The 16,124-nt window shown below is 47.9% G+C and overlaps 1 protein-coding gene across 3 annotated transcripts in view; it reads left to right on the top strand.

Moving 5' to 3' along the window:
- MIER1 (MIER1 transcriptional regulator) overlaps positions 1–16,124 on the top strand; it is an 80,833-nt gene that overhangs the window by 53,888 nt on the left and 10,821 nt on the right. For all 3 annotated transcript variants that reach the window (XM_068239276.1, XM_068239275.1, XM_068239274.1), the window contains 4 exons: positions 1,335–1,486; positions 6,459–6,540; positions 9,363–9,457; positions 14,755–14,882. In XM_068239276.1, coding sequence (XP_068095377.1) covers positions 1,335–1,486; positions 6,459–6,540; positions 9,363–9,457; positions 14,755–14,882 — 457 coding nt within the window. The remainder of the gene's footprint in view (positions 1–1,334; positions 1,487–6,458; positions 6,541–9,362; positions 9,458–14,754; positions 14,883–16,124) is intronic.

Genomic DNA, 16,124 nt, shown 5'->3' with positions numbered 1-16,124 from the left:
TGGTGTCGGGGAGCTCCTTAGTTGCAGGTGGTGTCGGGGAGCTCCTTAGTTGCAGGTGGTGTCGGGGAGCTCCTTAGTTGCAGGTGGTATAGGGGAGCTCCTTAGTTGCAGGTGGTATAGGGGAGCTCCTTAGTTGCAGGTGGTACAGGGGAGCTCCTTAGTTGCAGGTGGTACAGGGGAGCTCCTTAGTTGCAGGTGGTACAGGGGAGCTCCTTAGTTGCAGGTTGTATCGGGGCGCTCCTTAGTTGCAGGTGGTATCGGGGCGCTCCTTAGTTGCAGGTGGTATCGGGGCGCTCCTTAGTTGCAGGTGGTATCGGGGCGCTCCTTAGTTGCAGGTGGTATCGGGGCGCTCCTTAGTTGCAGGTGGTATCGGGGCGCTCCTTAGTTGCAGGTGGTATCGGGGCGCTCCTTAGTTGCAGGTGGTATCGGGGCGCTCCTTAGTTGCAGGTGGTATCGGGGCGCTCCTTAGTTGCAGGTGGTATCGGGGCGCTCCTTAGTTGCAGGTGGTATCGGGGCGCTCCTTAGTTGCAGGTGGTATCGGGGCGCTCCTTAGTTGCAGGTGGTATCGGGGCGCTCCTTAGTTGCAGGTGGTATCGGGGCGCTCCTTAGTTGCAGGTGGTATCGGGGCGCTCCTTAGTTGCAGGTGGTATCGGGGCGCTCCTTAGTTGCAGGTGGTATCGGGGCGCTCCTTAGTTGCAGGTGGTATCGGGGCGCTCCTTAGTTGCAGGTGGTATCGGGGCGCTCCTTAGTTGCAGGTGGTATCGGGGCGCTCCTTAGTTGCAAGTGGTATCGGGGTGCTCCTTAGTTGCAGGTGGTATCGGGGCGCTCTTTAGTTGCAGGTGGTATCGGGGCGCTCCTTAGTTGCAGGTGGTATCGGGGCGCTCCTTAGTTGCAGGTGGCATCAGGGAGCTCCTTAATAAGTTATTTGAGGTATATCTTTTGGCAACTATACTTCAAGCAAAACTCGGAAGATTAGGTTAAAAATATGCTGGTTATTAACCACCCATTATCTGTATGAAACATGAAAAAACATCCCCCAAAATAAGTTATCTAGGCAGACATCTATACAGACCACACCTTCTTTTCTATCCATATAAGCATAGTGGTATATGCTGTATGCACTGGGGTTGAGTGCAAGATTTTTGATCAGTGTCCCATTCAAAGTCAAATTAAAGAATCCTTTTCATGAGGGAGAAATGTACACCAATTATAATGTAAGCTCTGCTGGGGAGGGCTGAGATGGAAATGCGTTTTGTTTTGTTTTTGTGGACAATAGGACAATCCTGTGCAGTATAGATGGGTAATGTTCTTCTCCTCTCCATATTTCATGATAGTTTATGAGAATGATGACCAGCTACTGTGGAATCCAGATTATGTCAGAGAAGAAAGAGTCATAGATTTCCTGACGGAGGCATCGAAAAGAACTGGTGAGGAGAAGGGCCTGGACGCCATCCCTGAAGGAGCACACATAAAGGACAATGAACAGGTACCAGAGACACACCTCATTCTGGATGGCCGATCTCAGCATGTGGTTTTTGGGGATCACAGGTTTCCTCCTCTTCAGACGGTTCTGTGCAGCGTCGTCTCTGCATCTTCCCCTGGTTGTGCCAACATTACAAGTTGCTAACAATTTATAACAAGAAGATTCAGCGCTCACGAAGAAAAATGAATAGATGCTATCCTAGCGCTTAACTATACAGATAAACCATAAAGTTCATGCAAAGCACTCTCCCAGCCAGTTGTGTGACTAGCATGTATAATATAGAAGCATGTAGTAGGCGGAAAGCTGGCACTGCTGTATAGCGCAAATTCTTTATTGGGTATAGTTGTGCATCAAACATGCATAAAACATCACCAAGTGGAAGCAGGTAACATACCATTAAGATGATCAGAGGCACATGATGTGGCGGTGGGTGCTGGGTACAAAAAAAGCCTGACGGCCGTTTCGCGCAGGGCTTTCCTTCTATGGAGGCTGTGCCATGTACATAGGTCTCACCAGCTGGTGCTTTCAAGGTAATCCATGCAGGCATGTTGAAGCCAGAGCTAGTGTTTTGTAACAGCTTGCTGTATCCTTATCTGATTTTGTCCTAACATTTTCTCGCCATATGTGCCATACGTTTTGTAAGTGTATCCCTTTCTATTAACAGATAACCCTTATCCTTTAGCAAACAAATATTATGTGTAGTGGGTGTGCATAGTTTTGTGATCTGATGGACTTTGCCATGTTTGGGATGATATCTATCACTTGTTTGCAGTTAGCTTAGTAATTACTGGTGACTCTGTAGGTTTCCCTACTGCAGTGCATCGCATCGCATCGCACCATTTTTCAGGCTGTGACAAACCGTAATGAAATGTTTGTGATATATGCTGGCATTGTACTATAAAAGGAAGAACTGTAACGCTGTCAGAGTATTGGGCGGTGAGCATGTTATAACCTAGGAGGAGGTGGCTGATGGTCATGTCTAGGAGAACTCATGGAGAATCATGATATTTGTTTGATCAGCTGATAGATTTGCAAAGCTCTGATTTGCTGTCATCACAATCTATTTTAGCACATGATCATGACTAGCAAATCAGAGACTTGCATATCTATCACCTGACTACACTGATCACATGCTTCTCCATGAATTCTCCTAAACATGACCATCGCTACTGGTGGCATGATCTCTGTGGTTGAGAAGCACTGTTATAGTGCAAGCAGGATCAGTTTCAACACTGAGACCAGCCGTAACTTTACCAGTCATGCAGGTTGTATGCAGCTGGGTATTTGGTCAGTCCAAATCGGCAGGAAGAGCATTCCATTGGCTGGATTCCAAACTAAATCCAGTTTTGTATTAACACAAACCTGTAATGGGGAGATAAGGGGGTAAAAGTTAGATACAGCAAATCCCCCAATATCCAGTACAGATGGGGAATGCCTGGTGCCAGATGTGTGCTTGCCAGTTGTTACAAACCTCCAATCACAGCACCCCCCCGCGAGTTCCGTCTTTTACACTTCCTGTAGCTCGCATTGGCTTACCGGTGCCCTCTTGTGTACAGGGCCCGGCATGTCATGTGACTTCAAAAAGACTTTCTCAATTGCGCTCCCCTCCTTCCCCACTCCCCTCTAACCTAGGGCCTGCTGCAACTCAAACACAGATGCCACATGCACATCTCAAAATACAATCAATTACACAAACGGAGTGCGCTACCCCCTCCCAGTGTCCAAAACCTGTTCCAACAGTCCTTGTAACAAATTCCTTTGCTGTTCAGCATCCACTGTCCGGACACTCCAGGATATGTATCCGTGATGAAAGTTTCACATATATGGAGAGAAAACCAAAAAGAAAAAGACAATCATAGTGCAATCCTGTAAATATCAGAACGCAAGGACCTTCACCCTATGGGGCCCGACTGTGCGACTTCTATTGCGGGTTCACCTCTGTGTGAGTGACCATCCGCCAACAATTGGCACGCTCACCTTTTTGCAAGGCTGCCCAGCCCTACAGACAGCAACTGCACCTTCTGAGGTTTAACCGACCTCCTCCCAACGATCAGGTCATATCCAATCTCAAACAAACTGGGTGTGCAGGCTCAACCCCAATCCTTGCAGGTATATTCCACCTTCTTATAAAACGATATCAAGCACACATCTAGAACTGAAAGGCTTCTGATAGTGTAAAACCCACGGTTTTATTTATAAAAAACAAGTATTGTACTCACAAACATAAGTGTAAAAAGCGCATGTAAGTTTAAAAACGATCAGGGGACGTCTCCTCCTGCTGCTGGTCGCTTCCCTTCCAGGCGGAGCCTGGCGGAGCCTGGAAGGGAAGCGACCAGCAGCAGGAGGAGACGTCCCCTGATCGTTTTTAAACTTACATGCGCTTTTTACACTTATGTTTGTGAGTACAATACTTGTTTTTTATAAATAAAACCGTGGGTTTTACACTATCAGAAGCCTTTCAGTTCTAGATGTGTGCTTGATATCGTTTTATAAGAAGGTGGAATATACCTGCAAGGATTGGGGTTGAGCCTGCACACCCAGTTTGTTTGAGATTGGATATGACCTGATCGTTGGGAGGAGGTCGGTTAAACCTCAGAAGGTGCAGTTGCTGTCTGTAGGGCTGGGCAGCCTTGCAAAAAGGTGAGCGTGCCAATTGTTGGCGGATGGTCACTCACACAGAGGTGAACCCGCAATAGAAGTCGCACAGTCGGGCCCCATAGGGTGAAGGTCCTTGCGTTCTGATATTTACAGGATTGCACTATGATTGTCTTTTTCTTTTTGGTTTTCTCTCCATATATGTGAAACTTTCATCACGGATACATATCCTGGAGTGTCCGGACAGTGGATGCTGAACAGCAAAGGAATTTGTTACAAGGACTGTTGGAACAGGTTTTGGACACTGGGAGGGGGTAGCGCACTCCGTTTGTGTAATTGATGTCATGTGACTTGATGCTGTTCACATGACATGCCTGGACCATGCATGGACACCTGGAGGCTGCAGAAGTGTAGAAGATGGCAGCCAGAGGAAGTTTCTTCCGCTGTGCCCAAAACTCTGCAAATGGCGTACTGTCCCCGTATTCCACCACAGGAATGCCAGTTAGTTGAACTTTCGGATAACAGGGACTTTGCTGTACTTACCTTAGTAGTTAAGTCTCTGCATGGTCCATAGGATTCACTGATCCTCCTACAGACCACCATCCCAGCACAGGGTCCCTCCTGTCTTCTGGCTAAGGTCTGGTCATGGGTAGATGAGCACATCTGGACTGAACACGTGCAACTAACATCTGCACATGCCCAGTAGAAAAAATGCACAGAGGAAAAAGCAGTGCACGAGCACCTCACTCTGATTGGCATGCACTGACCTTACTCGCACATGCCCAGTCCTGATGTGGCCCATCACAACAGGAGCACAGCTACAAAGAAGCCTATACCACAAACTTTTTTATTATTATTTTTTTTTTAATGAGGGGAACCGTGCGCTGAAACTGTGGAAGTAAGAGGATCTGGGAACTCTGGACCAGCCAGAGTCTTCTGAGATAAGGATCTTTTTTTTTTTTTTACTCCTTCTTCTTCCTTTCGGGTACACTTTAAAGAGAACCCGAGGTGGGATTTACTTATGCTAGTGGGGCACAGAGGCTGGTTGTGCACACTAACACCAGCCTCTGTTGCCCCATGGTGTGCCTCCAAGACCCCACTGCGCGCCCCTATATTCCCCGCAGTGCTGGCGACATGCAGCGTGTCGCCAGCACAATGTTTACCTCTCGCCTGTCTGTTAGCGCCGCTCCCCCGCCTCCTCCGCATCCGCGCTACCCGCCCACGTCACTTCCCTCCAATCAACGGGAGGGAAGGGACGCGGGCGGGTAGCGCCGATACGGAGGAGGCGGGGGAGCAGCGCTAACAGACAGGCGAGAGGTAAACATTGTGCTGGCGACACGCTGCATGTCGCCAGCACTGCGGGGGGTATAGCGGCACGCAGGGGGGTCTTGGAGGCACAGCATGGGGCATCAGAGGCTGTTGTTAGTGTGCACAACCAGCCTCTGTGCCCCACTAACATAAGTAAATCCCACCTTGGGTTCTCTTTAAAAGGAACCCAAGGTGAAAGACCTATGGAGGCTGCCATATTTCTTCAAAATTTAAAGGCTATCCCGCTGCACCAGATGGCTGGGTAGAGAAAATCCTCTATATTACATTAGGTAACACACAAGTAAAAGCTCACGCGTATCGAAGCAAACGTGACTCCTCAATCAAGCTATCAATCAAGTATTCAAGTCACGTTTGCTCCGATATGCGCGAGCTTTTACCTGTGTGTCCTGGATATCCTTTGAATTTTGACGTCCTGTAGCTATTTGTTCCTTTGCTCCCTTATGGCATTTGGTTGGTGAGTTGCAGCGGCCTTCATTTCTACCTGTCATTTGCCATATTTCTTGCCTTTTAAACCATACCAGTTGCCTGGTTGTCTTTCTGATATTTCTGGCATCAGTAGTCTGAGTCACAACCCTGAAACCAGCATGTGGCTAATCCAGTCAGACTTCAGTCGGTGGACCTGATCTGCTTGCTTGTTTAGGGTCCATGTCTAAAAGGTAATAGAGGCAGTGGCTCAGCAGGACAGCCAGGCAACTGGTATGGTTTAACAGGAAATAAATACGGCAGCCTCCATGTCTCTCAGCTTGAATTCCATTAAAATGTACATGCTGGCCTGAATTCTTTGCATCTCAACCATAGACAGGGATCAGCCCCTATCTCATGCTCTGCAGGAAGACCTCCCCAGTGGTCACATGACCTCTAGTCTATCTGCCTAAAGCATTGTTTTTTTTTTTTTCTCTTGTAGTAAACTAAACCTTTACAGCAAATGTGGAGCTGTTGCTCAGCAGAGGTTACATGCTGGTTCATACAATTGTGTATCTTTCACTCTTGTCTGTGGCTGTAGTGAGTGCTGCTCCTCATTAATCATTATTTTCTCATTGTTGCCTTCTAGGCGCTCTATGAGCTGGTGAAATGTAATTTTGACACAGAAGAAGCACTGAGAAGATTGAGGTTTAATGTGAAAGCAGCACGTGGTAAGCATCGGTCAGTTAACCATTTCAGCCCACGGGTATTTTTCATCTTAGGGACCAGAGAAGTTTTCCCCTTTCAGCGCTCCTCCCTTTCATTCCGCAATAACTTTATCACTACTTATCACAAATTAATTATCTATACCTTGTTTTTTCCGCCACTAATTAGGCTTTCTTTGGGTGGTACATTATGTTAAAAATTATTTTATTCTAAATGCATTTTGACAGGAGTAATACAAAAAAATGAAAAAAAAAATCATTATTTTTTAGTTTTCAGCCATTATAGTTTTAAAATAATACATGCTACCTTAATTAAAATCCATAAATTTTATTTGCCCATTTGTCCCGGTTATTGCAACGTTAAAATTATATCCCTAGTATAATGTATGGTGACAATATTTTATTTAGAAATAAAGGTGCATTTTTTTCAGTTTTACATCTATCACTAATTTTGAGCCCATTATTTAATAATAAGATGCCCTCTTGACATATTATTTTTTTTTCCCCTATAGTCAGTAGGTGTATTTTACTATTTGGCCACAAGATGTCCCCGCGGAGCAAAATTCTATGTAGCGTACAATTACGCTGCATAGGATAAAATGTATTGTTACATTGTAACAAGGGGAAGTGACGTAGGCTTCCATCGGAAGCCTCCAATCACAGTGGCGGCGGGGAGATTGTGAATGGAAACATTGTTTCCATTCATAAATTTAACGATCGGGCAGCTCCATTTACAGAATAAACACTGTTTTTGAACAAAAACAGTGTTTATTCTCGGCGGACATGCTCGGATTGGCACAGGGGACTTTTGTCCCCTACAGCCAATCCCCCCTGCTAGCAGTAGCAGCGCGATCGCCTGCAGACCCCCCAAACTGCAGGGACGTGACTAGCTGCTGCCGCTGCGGACGTGAAGCTCACGTCCGCACGGCTAAAATGGTTAAAGGACATCCAAGGTGAAATCCGAGGTGAAAATAAACTGATGAAAAAAAAATCTATCTTCCTTCTAAATATGACTTTTTTTTTAGGTATCCCACAGTTTTATTTTGCATTGTAATCTAGTTTGTAAGTTTTTACTGTTTCACTGTCTCTGATCAATGACACCTTCATTAACCTCCTTGCCGGTTTTCCCGACCTGAGCTCGGGGTAGAAAAAATAAGCTATTAGCGGTGATCCCGAGCTCAGGTCGGGGTAGGCATTGCAGAGCTTTACTTGCAGTTGTGGAGTCCCGCGCGCGATCTCGCTGCGCAGCGGGACTCCAGCCTCTCTCCCCGGCAGTGTGGGGTCTTTCCCTGGCCGCCGGGATCCCCCATGTCCCCGCTATTCTTCCGGGGACCCGGCAGCCAGTTGGAGCAGCGCAGCCGTGGTGGTGGCAGCAGAGCGGTGGTGGCAGCGTGACGTCATCGGGGGCGGGGTAATATTGAAAACGAACTTCTCTATATTAGAGAAATATAGAGAAGTTCGTTTATATGTATATTAGCGCCATCTTGTGGGCAAAGAGAAAACTGCAGCACAGGAGCCCAGGAAGGTACATTTTTTTTTTATTTTGCTGTAGATCTCCCTGCCAGAATGATTTTTTTCAGGTTTTAGGGTCTGAAAGAGTGGAAAAAAATTTCACCGCTTTTAGACCCTAAAATCTGGAAAGAATCAGACCGCCAAGGAGGTTAAAGTATGCCAGAGCTAAAATCTATGAATAATTGACCATTTTTACCGGACAGGAAAGGGTTTTATGGCTGTAATTACTTATCAGTGAGGGTTGTGCTATAGTCTGAACCGGTCGTGACCCAGAAAGAAACTGTCACTTACATTCCTGATTTTTTAACTCTTTCAGGCAGAGAAAGAAAAAAAGAAAGATACTTATACTCGCATAAAAGCGGAGGTACCCACTTTCCCCCCAGAAACCAGGAAAAAGTGATTGACTTGCGTATAAGCCCCCTCCTCAATATAGCCCCTTCTACAGTAGCCAGATGTTCCCCCAGTACAAGTCAGCCCCCCCCCCCCCATAGCCAGATGTGCCCCAGGATCATGCAGCTGTGTTTCAAGCCGTTAGATGGCGTCATAGATATGAGACACCGATCATTGCACTGCTGACACGTTGCTTGCACACTCTGCTCCACAAGCCAGGGGACACAGGTAGTTTGAGCAGCGCACTCTGCACACCATGTTGCAGGGGATGGAGGGCACAGACGAAGCAGGGCACAAGCTGGCAAGAGCAGGATCACTAGTGCACAATCCTTACGCTCCTCTGCCATTAACAAAACATGCTCCACCATCTGTTTTGCTCCACTGACTTGCATATAAGCCAAGGGTGTAACTTTTCAGCACATTTTTAATGCTGAAAAATTAGGCTTATACGCGAGTATATACAGTATGTGTCTTTGTTCATTAATTACTATTCGGGTATGTAACTCATTGAAGTGTGTAAGGTTCACCATGAGCTTGCTAGGTAGTCTGTAACTGGGTATTTCAAGTTCTACTCCATAGAGCCACATTAATCCATGACATGCACTGATGAGGATCCAAAACAGTCTGTATGCATGTTGGATTAGTGTGGCTTTGTAATATTAAAAATCTGACACAGTGCATGCACTGGGAGAAATCTCTGCGCTCACTCCACCCTGAATTATTGCAAATACTTTGTTTTAGGAAAGCAAATTTCAGTTTTCCATAGGTAAAACTGTAAACTTTACTACCCGCCAGGATCAATTTTATTACTTAATTTTAAGTTATTTTTTTAATTGCTATTTTAAGGCTTAGTTTATCGATCCCATAGATGGCGCAAGAATGCAGTGCAGGGTAAATTTTTCACTCTCCTGTTTTCCCCATTGCAGAAGAGCTCTCGATCTGGACAGAGGAGGAGTGCCGAAATTTTGAACAAGGTCTTAAAGCCTATGGAAAAGATTTCCACTTGATTCAGGCAAATAAGGTAAATATGTTATACCATCAACATTCCACTTCTCAGCATTGATAATGGGTGTGGCATAAAGTCACACTAGTGGAGGCCAATACTGGGATGGATATAGAGGTGGGCAATGCTGACCCCCTTCTTACTAATTTTTGACACTATTAGGAGGCTTTCCTGGTGGTAACATTGGGCTTTTTTGACTCAAGTGGTTTTTGAGTTCTTGTTCTGACAAGTATGAGGTCAGAATGCCTGATCTGTATAAATGTAATGGGTTACTGGCCCTCCAGGCCTGGAATTCGACACCTGTGCTATAGTCATTGTGCATGTGGTGTCATGCCTATGGGCAGTCTTTCTCTCTGCATTTCATGCATATGTAGGTACTGGCACACCATGTCCCTCCCATAACCCCCCACCCCCAATTCGCTTGGAATTGGTCCCGGTAATCTGGCTCAGCCACGCAAGTCCGCTCTACTGCGCACTTGCAGCCCCTTTGCGCATGCGCAGAGGAGCCCGACTGGCACAGTTGAGCCACTTACCGGGACCGATACTAGGCGAACGGAGGCACTCAGGAGGACGGCGAGGGAAGGTGCTCAAAGGGCTGGAGGAAGCCCTGGTAAAATATTGGCAGTCGCAAGGTGGCAGCCCCAGGACCGCGTATTGCCTGTTGGCATTAAGTCCTGGGACGGGGTTTTGCAGGGGATCGCACGCCGCTTGAGTGATGGAGCTCTACTCGTCATCAGTTGGCGATCGCTGCTATTACATGGTGAAACCACCATCTATTTACCTTGGACAGCCATGTCACTTGACTGTCCCCTGGGGAGGCTCAGCGAGCGATTGGCTCTCATAGGCTGATGCCTGTGAGAGCTGACCACTGTGATTGGCTGGCGGGAGAGGGAGGGATCGGGTATACAAAAATAATAATAAAATAGACATTTTTATTAGAAAAAAGACACAATTAAAAAAAAAAAAAAAAAGCTGCAGCAGCGATCAGAGCCCACCAACAGAAAGCTTGGTTGGTGGGCTTGAAGAAATTTGGCGGAGATAGCCTGGTCATTGGGGGGGGGGGGGGGTGTAAGCCTATGATCCTGACATGGTTAATTTACCCATCTCAGGTTTCCTTTGCATTGCTGTCAAAAAGTGATCCTGTTATATAACCCTGCCACACAACACACACACAAAATGCAGAATATGCACACGTGCAGTTTGGATGCGTTCGTCTTAAGGAAGCTAGTAATTCCGAAGGCTTCCCTAGAAGTGCTGAAAAGGTAGTCAAATAACTTCAACTGGAAACAGCACTGGAATGACGGGATAGACTGAGGATCGGAAAAGGCTCTATGGTATCAAGAGCTTTCTCTCTACATAGGTATCTATCTAACCTGAAGTGAGTTTCCTCATTTCAGGCTCACTATAAAAGCAGGGTCACTGCACTGAACAATTAAGTATGGATACACTGGCACTTACAGTATATGTGAGAAAGGTTAACCACTTAAAGGATACCAGAGCTGAAGGACTCTGGTGAAATGGGCATATCTTATGCGTGGGTTGCTATAAGTAACTTTTTACTGCACATTCTGTTTCCTTATGTCACACACCGTTCTCTTGCAGCAAGCCCTGTGCCGATGGCTTACTCGGGCGACTCTGGTAACATATGGTCCGCACATACTGCGCCGCACATGCGCAGTATGTCCGTTCAGAACGCGTACCCCGGTATGCATGAGCGCAGCCACAAGGGTGCAGAATGGACATACTGCGCATGCGCGGCGCAGTATGCCTGGGTTATATATTACCCGAGTCGTACCTACTAATAACCTACACATAACATGCCCATTTCACCAGAGTGTTTCAGCTCTGGTATCCTTTACACGTGTTTCATCTGTTAAAGTGATGCTGTCTCTGTGGAGTTCTTTCCCTGTTGATCATTCACATCTATATATATATATATAATAGACTAAGTGCCTCAACCTTCAAACAAGAAGAAGAAGTACTTTGCATGAGAAAATTTATGCGTGCTCAAACACCAAGTTTAAGGCCTCTTTTCCACGGACTGTTGAGCTGTGTGCTCAGCAAGCAGTTACCAGGCAGCAGTGAGCAGATACCAGGCAGCAGTGAGCAGATACCAGGCAGCAACGAGCAGATACCAGGCAGCAACGAGCAGATACCGGGCAGCAGCGAGCAGATACCGGGCAGCAGCGAGCAGATACCGGGCAGCAGCGAGCAGTTACCGGGCAGCAGCGAGCAGTTACCAGGCAGCAGCGAGCAGTTACCAGGCAGCAGCGAGCAGTTACCAGGCAGCAGCGAGCAGTTACCAGGCAGCAGCGAGCAGTTACCAGGCAGCAGCGAGCAGTTACCAGGCAGCAGCGAGCAGTTACCAGGCAGCAACGAGCAGATACCTGGAAGCAGCGAGCAGATACCAGGCAGCAACGAGCAGATACCAGGCAGCAACGAGCAGATACCAGGCAGCAGCGAGCAGATACCAGGCAGCAGCGAGCAGTTACCAGGCAGCAGCGAGCAGTTACCAGGCAGCAGCGAGCAGTTACCAGGCAGCAGCGAGCAGTTACCAGGCAGCAGCGAGCAGTTACCAGGCAGCAGCGAGCAGTTACCAGGCAGCAGCGAGCAGTTACCAGGCAGCAGCGAGCAGTTACCAGGCAGCAGCGAGCAGTTACCAGGCAGCAGCGAGCAGTTACCAGGCAGCAGCGAGCAGTTACCAGGCAGCAGCGAGCAGTTACCAGGCAGCAGCGAGCAGTTACCAGGCAGCAGCGAGCAGTTACCAGGCAGCAGCGAGCAGTTACCAGGCAGCAGCGAGCAGTTACCAGGCAGCAGCGAGCAGTTACCAGGCAGCAGCGAGCAGTTACCAGGCAGCAGCGAGCAGTTACCAGGCAGCAGCGAGCAGTTACCAGGCAGCAGCGAGCAGTTACCAGGCAGCAGTGAGCAGTTGTGAGAGTTTGAGAGCCATTTCACTGCCTATTCACAGTCCATGGAAAAGAGGCCTTACCCTAGCAAGTCTGACATTGCAAATCTGGCCTAATTGGCTATTCATGAGGCAATGCTCATGCAAATGCATGCACAAACCAATACCACAAAGCAGTCACCCTGCTACATGCTACATTAGCACTATCCGGCTTAATGCACACCAGAGCGGTTCGGCAGCGTTTTGCGATCCACTTGCGGCTGCGGATACGCTTGGGTAATGTATTTCAATGGGCTGGTGCACACCAGAGCGGGAGGCGTTTTGCTGAAACGCATACTCCCGAGGTGAGGCATTTTTTGGATTGCGGAGGCGTTTCTGCCTCCAATGTAAAGTATAGGAAAAACGCAAACCGCTCTGAAAAACGGCAGTTCAGAGCGGTTTTGCAGGCGTTTTTGTTACAGAAGCTGTTCAGTAACAGCTTTACTGTAACAATATATGAAATCTACTACACCAAAAACGCTTTACAAAACCGCAAAATGCTAGGTGAAATGCTACAGAAAAATAAGAAAAAGCGTTTCAAAATCTGCTAGCATTTTGCGGATCTGCTAGCAGTTTTTGGTGTGCTCCAGGCCTCCAGGAGCGCCACGGGGAGGATTCCCAATGCCCCCTTTTTATACAACTGGGGGGACCGCAGGGTCCCAGGCTCTCTCACTGCCTGGAAACCACAGCGGCACCCCGGAGGGGGAGGCTGGGTGGCGTGGACGACCCCCCCCCCCCCCCAAGTGTGGCCAGCGCCGGGGAGAGCCGTCTGCACCCACCTCCCAATATTAAAAACAGGCACTTACCTTAACGTCCATTGCGTTCTGCTACATGCGCATTAATTTGGGGGCACCACATGAGAAAGGAGAGAAGCATGGGTCACCCCGAGCTTTAGAGCTCAGGGCTGGCTCACATACAGCACTCCAGAGGGGGGGGGGGGGGGGAGGACAGGCGCACTCACTCCAGGGTTCACACCACCGGAGCAAGCCATCCACCACCTGCCTCCAAAGGATACAAACTGCACACAATGCTTTCCATGAGAAAATTAATGCGCATGTAGCAGAACCCAATGGACGTTAAGGTAAGTGGCTGTTTTTAATATTAGGAGGTGGGTGCGGACGGCTCTCCCCAGCGCTGGCCACGCTTGGGGGGGGGGGGGGGGCGGCTGCGCCACCCAGCCTCCCACTCCGGGGTGCTGCTGTGGTTCCCAGGCAGCGAGAGGGCACTTTGCAGTATTGGTTTTTTGACCCTGCATAGTTTGGCATGCATATTTGCATGAGCATTGCCTCATGAATAGCCAATTAGGCCAGATTTGGAAAGCCAGACTTGCTAGGGTTAAACTTGGTGTTTGAGCACGCAAAATTTTTCTCATGGAAAGCATTTTTTGCAGTTGTATCCTTTGGAGGCAGGTGGTGGATGGCTTGCTCTGGTGGTGTGAGCCTGGAGTGAGTTGTCTGCGCCTGTCCTCCCCCCACCCCGGAGTGTTGTAAGTGAGTCAGCCCTGAACTCTAAAGCTCGAGGTGACCCATGCTTCACTCCTTTCTCATGTGGTGCCCCCAAGTTAATGTGCATGTTGCAGAACGCAATGGACGTTAAGGTAAGTGCCTGTTTTTAATATTGGGAGGTGGGTGCGGATGGCTCTCCCCGGCCACCCAGCCTCCCTCTCCGGGGTGCCGCTGTGGTTCCCAGGCAGTAAGAGAGCCTGGGACCCCGCAGTCCCCCGATTGTATGGGGGCATTCGGAATCCTCCCTGTGGCGCTCCTGGATAGTGCTAATGTAGCATGAACTAATACCCGCAGGGCGATCGCTTTGCGGTATTGGTTTTTGGACCCTGCATAGTTTGGCATGCGAAAGCAAATGCATATTTGCATGAGCATTGCCTCATGAATAGCCAATTAGGCCGGATTTGCAAAGCCAGACTTGCTAGGGTTAAACTTGGTGTTTGAGCACGCATACATTTTCTCATGGAAAGCCTACTTCTTCTTGCTTCAAGGTTGAGGCACGTACTCTATTAGATAGATAGATGCGGCGTATGCTACGATGCGGGTTGGCTAGTTTATTATAATGGTAAAGGCCCTGAGTGTTTTGCCTTTTGTCAAGTTCCTCTTGGTAGTTGCAGCTGTCGTTTTAAAACTTAGTCTCTCCACTTCATCTGTCACGTGTTGTCATATTTGGTGGGAGTAGACCACCACGTGTGTATTTTGCATTGTGAAGGACGTGTGAACTGACTCCCCTGCTAGTACTGTTTCTGAGCATCCAGCAGTCGGGATGCTGACAGCCGAGTCCAGCAACTAAAGGAAACAGCATTGTAAGCAGGTAGGGGTTTGCTTCACATTTTGCTTCAGATTTCCCTCCCCTCTCTCCCTTCCAGGTGAGAACACGATCTGTTGGAGAATGCGTGGCGTTCTATTACATGTGGAAGAAGTCAGAGCGATACGATTTCTTTGCTCAACAAACCCGGTTTGGCAAGAAGAAGTACAACCTGCACCCTGGCGTAACGTGAGTGTTCTGATAGACAGGGCAGATTAGCGTAACCGCTAGTCAGCTGCTAACCGGAACAAGTGATTGATATTACAGGTCAAAACCTATCAGTGAACAGCATCAAGACTAGTGACAGTGAGGCTGCGTTCAGTCATAAAAGGTGCCCAGTCCTGTCATGTCAGTTTTTGACGGTTGGCATCAGTTTTCCATGTGTTTCTATGGATGTGATCACAACATAAATCTGTACATTTCCAGTCCAGTCCTGTCAGTTTTGTATCAGTTTTCTATGGGTTGGTTCACACATAAAAAGTGTACAGTTCCAATCTTGTCAGGTAAAACTGATAGTTTTGTATCAATTTTCTGACAGGACTGGACCGTAAATGTACAGATTTATGTGTGAACTAAGCCTTAAAGGGGTTCTGTGGCATGTTTAAAAAAAGAAAAACAGACACTTGGTGCTTCTATCGGTCCCCTGCAGCTGTCATGTCCCGCGCTGTCCTCCTACGATCCTCCGTTCCCCACTGCTGGTCCCAGTCTAATTATTCGTTGAACTAGACGAATAATGCTCGCTCCTGAGCGTGTTATCGGGAGTTTACTGCACAGGTGCAGTATGAACTTTTCTTGTACTGCGCCTGCGCAGTAAGCTCCCGATGAGGCGCACAGCCGCAGTCTAGTTACAGGCATAATTAGACCGGGACCGGCGGCTGGGAACGAAGGACCATAGAAGGATGGCGCGGGACATGACAGCTGCAGGGGTCTGATAGAAGCACCAGGTAAGTGTCAGGTTTTTTTTAACATGCCACAGAACCCTTTTAATGAAGTTTGCATTATGTCATTCTGTTGTAAAAATTCAAATGATTATTACAGGCAGCCCCCCTACTTATACGACTCGATATACAATGTTTCAGAGATCCAAAATAAGTTGTCTTCATGTACGAAAGTCGATGCAGCTCAGAATTATTTGCATTTCATTGCCCATCCCTAGTTGTGAGTGGTCAATCAGTGGTCCACACTCAGAAACCTTAGTGCTTAATTCTGTAATTGACGCTTCCTCCTTCTGGGTTGAAGAAGGAAGCATGGTAGTCATGTGACGCGACATGGGACGCAATTAGACGCGGATTAATGAAGACTGACGCCTGGGTAAGTTAACCCTCCCTCATCCACCCGCTCAGGAGCAGTAATTAACATTTGGATTTCGAGTTAAAAGCAATTTGGAATCCACTCAAAGCTCATCACCGGTTACACTGAACCCCCAGGAAA

This window comes from Hyperolius riggenbachi, chromosome 6 (assembly GCF_040937935.1).
Source record: "Hyperolius riggenbachi isolate aHypRig1 chromosome 6, aHypRig1.pri, whole genome shotgun sequence".
Classification (NCBI taxonomy): Eukaryota; Metazoa; Chordata; class Amphibia; order Anura; family Hyperoliidae; genus Hyperolius; species Hyperolius riggenbachi.
This window is presented reverse-complemented; position numbering and strand designations above follow the sequence as displayed.